This window comes from Microtus ochrogaster, chromosome 7, assembly GCF_000317375.1.
Source record: "Microtus ochrogaster isolate Prairie Vole_2 chromosome 7, MicOch1.0, whole genome shotgun sequence".
NCBI classification, from domain to species: Eukaryota; Metazoa; Chordata; class Mammalia; order Rodentia; family Cricetidae; genus Microtus; species Microtus ochrogaster.
The window spans coordinates 83,737,384-83,741,114 of NC_022014.1; the positions used below are offsets into that span (position 1 = coordinate 83,737,384).

General features: G+C 50.1%; 2 protein-coding genes across 5 annotated transcripts in view; one reads left to right on the plus strand and one right to left on the minus strand.

Moving 5' to 3' along the window:
* Alyref (Aly/REF export factor) overlaps nucleotides 1-179 on the minus strand; it is a 3,485-nt gene extending 3,306 nt beyond the window's left edge. Inside the window, exon 1 of the mRNA XM_005350875.2 lies at nucleotides 16-179. Within this exon, the coding sequence (XP_005350932.1) occupies nucleotides 16-112 (97 nt within the window). The 5' untranslated portion in view covers nucleotides 113-179. The remainder of the gene's footprint in view (nucleotides 1-15) is intronic.
* Nucleotides 180-266: 87 nt separating this feature from the next.
* Anapc11 (anaphase promoting complex subunit 11) overlaps nucleotides 267-3,731 on the plus strand; it is a 6,441-nt gene continuing 2,976 nt past the window's right edge. The window contains exons 1-2 of one of the 4 annotated variants that reach the window (XM_005350877.2): nucleotides 267-379; nucleotides 984-1,110. In XM_005350877.2, coding sequence (XP_005350934.1) covers nucleotides 1,002-1,110 — 109 coding nt within the window. In that variant the 5' untranslated portion in view covers nucleotides 267-379; nucleotides 984-1,001. Of the gene's footprint in view, nucleotides 380-425; nucleotides 638-983; nucleotides 1,111-3,731 lie in introns of those variants that run through there. The other 3 variants (XM_005350878.2, XM_005350876.3, XM_026780432.1) reach the window with 3 other exon arrangements.

The following is a 3,731-nucleotide window of genomic DNA, read 5'->3' on the forward strand; positions in this document are numbered from 1 at the left end:
GGCCGCCCTGGGAGCCGGCCCTGCCGCGACCCCGGCCTCCGCCGCGACCGCCTCGTTGGCTCCGGTTCAGCTTAATGATATCGTCCAAAGACATATCCATTTTGTCGGCCATGGCGGGCGCGGAATCGGGCCTCGGATCGAGCCCGCGCGTCAGCACGCCGCAGCGTCACTTCCTGCGCCTGCCCCCGGTCTTCCGGCGTCGCGGCCCTGCGGCGGCCTCTGATTGGTCTCGACGCGCTCGGAGCCGGCGGACGCCTGCGCACTGCGCTCGGGGACAGCGAGCGCCGCTTCTGAGGAGCCGGACGCGGCACAGTCGTTTTTATACCTTCCCGCGCGGCGGCAACGGAAGGGCGGGGCGCCTCGTGATTAGGCGGCGAAGGTGCGAGGGCGAGGAGTGGGCGGGGACTCGCGGCCCCGCCCCCCCGGATGCCGGAAAAGGCGGGGTGGCCTCGGCGTCGCGTTCCGTCTGCGGACTGGGTGCCTTCTTCGGGACCCCGCTGTCGTCCCTGTTGTGCGGGGTCGGAGTTCGGGTTCGTCTGCTCGAGGGCATGGTTTCTCTTTAGCAAGTTAGTGACTGTGCCTCCTCAGGTTTAAAAGCACAGCACTGGTTGTTAAGGAAAAGCTGAACGTTTTCCACGGACGCATTATTTTGTTTTGTTTCTTTTTTCCTTTTTGGGGGAGGGGAGGGGCTGATCTCGAACTCTGGTCCGTCTGCTTCCGCCTGGGATCGAGTGCTGGAATCCGGGTGCTGGGATTAAAGGCTCGAGTCGGGGATTAAAGGCTCAAGTCGGGGATTAAAGGCGTGTGTGACCCCGCCCCACTGCGTGGATGCAGATCTCGAAAGACATCATTAAACATGGCCAAACACCCTCCGAAGCACGGATCCCTTGAAGCGCCTAGCCCCTGTCACAGCTCCCTTGGTCAAGTGCTCAAGTGCTGGAGCACTACAGACTAACTTTAGCCCCGGAATTCTCTGCCCACAGGTCACAGGCTCGGCCGCCATGAAGGTGAAGATTAAGTGCTGGAACGGTGTGGCCACTTGGCTCTGGGTAGCCAATGATGAGAACTGCGGCATCTGCAGGATGGCGTTTAATGGCTGCTGTCCAGACTGTGAGTGTCCCTCTGTGCTCCACCAGCCTTAGAAACCTTGGGTTTCCCAGCGCTAGGGAGGCAGAGGCAGGAGGATCTCTGAGATTGAGTTTGGCCTGGTCTACAGTGCAGGTTCCAGGACAGAGAAACCTTGTCTTGAAAAACTAAGAAAAACAAAACTGTAAGGTTTAGTTTCCATCTACTGAAGGAAAGCTGACAGAAAATATTTTTTGAAGCCCACTTTTCTATAAAGAGCCTATCTAGCACGGTGGCAAGCACTTGTGGTATCAGAATTTGGGAGCAAAACAAGTGGATCTTCGAGTTGGAGGTTACGTAGTGAGACTCTGCAAAAACAGAAAGACAGACAAAGCCAACACTTGTTTTTGTCAGGGCATGGTGGCACAGACCACAGACCCGTGACAACAGCACTTGGGTGACTGAGGCAAATGAGCTTGAATTTGAAGCCTGCTTGGTCTCTATGGTGGTAATCTGACATTCTCTCAACTCCTCAAACTTGTATTTTCAGTTTGAATTTTCTCAAAATGCCCCTAACTTGTTACAGCAAATTGAAATTCAGACAGTGGTTGCCATATTGTCACATTTGCTGGATTTTTGTGCTAAAGTATTGTAAATTATAAGTTAGATGCTTAAACTATGAGCACACTTGAGCCTTGTCTTACAAGCTGTTCTAGCAACCATATAATCATCTTGATGTTATCAGAGCGTTAGATCTGCAAACCAGGCTGGCCTCGAATTTACAGAGATCCTCCTGTCTCTGTCTCCTGAGTACTGGATTAAAGGCGCCCCTACCCTGCTCTCCCAGCCTGGCTTATCAACCAATAGTTAATCGTCTTGATGTATTCAATAAGTTGTGAGTTGTCATGTCGTCCCCCCCCCCCCCCGAGACAGGGTTTCTCTGTGTAACCCTGGCTGTCCTGAAACTCTCTCTGTAGACCAGGCTGGCCTCAAATTTACAGAGCTCCTCCTGCCTCTGTCTCCTGAGTGCTGGGATTAAAGGTGTGTGCCACTATGCTCACCCAGCCTGGTTTATGAAAGAGTTGATGTCTATATAGACCAGGCTGGCCTTAAATCTGTCCCCACACGTCTTATTCCTGGGGTTTGAGCCATTCTCAACATCTCAGTATTCTTGGTTTTTCGGCTCTTTTATCTAAACAGCGTCTTCATATTTTCCTTTTTGTTTTCAAGGCGTTTGAGTTTTATGATCTCCTTGTGTTTTGCTGAATGCAAAAGGTCTTACTGTTTTGTGTTGTTCCTGTGTCCCCAGTATGTTATATAAAGTAGAAATGTTTGATTGCGTTGAGCGAAAGCAGTTTCTGTCTATTTATTTAGATCTCAATTTGTAACCCTGACAAGCCTAAAACTTACTGTGTAGTCCAGTCTGGTCTCAAGGTCGGAGAGGTCTGCCTGCCTGTCTGTCTCCTGTGTACTGGATTATAGGTGGGACCCACCATTCTCACCCAGCCTGGCTTATCAGCCAAGAGTTGTGAGTTGTTCCCCCATTCCCCTCCTCCCACAGGGTTTCTCTGTGTAGCCCTGGCTGTCCTGAAACTCTCTCTGCAGACCAGACTGGCCTCAAACTTAGAGATCCACCTGCCTCTGTCTCCTAAGTGCTGGGATTAAAGCCGTGCACCACCACCGCCCGGCGAGCTGTGTGTGTCCTAGGAAGTCATTGGTTTTTTTTGGTTTAAGTTTTATCTATAGCATTTATGATTAGCAACTAAACACACAGTTCTAATTTTTATTTTAAGTAGAAAAATGTAAATTTTTGTTGTTTCATATTTTGAGACAGGGTTTTGTTAGGTTGCCTAGGCTGTCCTGGAACTATCTCTCTAGACCAGGCTGAACTCAAACTCACAGAGATCCGTATGCCTTTGCTTCTGAGGGCTGGGATAATAGGCATGCCTGCTACAAATGCAGATTCACTAAGGAAAAATGAGAAGGAACTTCCAAAAGTGTGAAGGGGAGGAATACTCTTTTAATCAGTCAATCAGTTTCTTATTTAATGGGACTGGGGATTGAACACAGGCCCTTTCATGTGCTCTGCAGGCTCTCTCCCCCTGAGCTGTATTCCTAGGGTTGGCTCGAATGCACTCTGTCTTGAACTTTGAGTTCTCCTTCCTCGACTTCTAGAGCAGCTAGGGCGCAGGCTCGTCCACTGGTCTTGTCTTGAAATCACGTGAAGACTGGGTACGGTGGCATGGGGCTTGGATCCCAGCACCAAGGAGGCAGAACAGATCTGTGATTCCAGGCATTCCTGGTCTGTGTAGTGAGTTCTGTGCCTGCTAGGCCTACATAGTGAGACACATACAGCCTCAAGAAAACAAAAACCCAACCTCGTCAACAAAATCACCCTTAAGGATGCTTCTATAGTGGGGATCAGGCATAGGACCTTCACTAATCTGCTGAGCTCAGAAACTTCTCCCCTCTAAAGTCTATAGATATGAGAAATGTTTCCTTTGTTTTGCTGAGTGCTGTTAGGTCTTCTGTCCCAGCTCTCTATGCTACAAGTGGCAATTGTTATTAAATAGACCCGCGTTACCTGAAGCTGGTGTTTCTTTTTTTTTTTTTGGTTTTTCGAGACAGGGTTTCTCTGTGGCTTTGGAGCCTGTCCTGGAACTAGC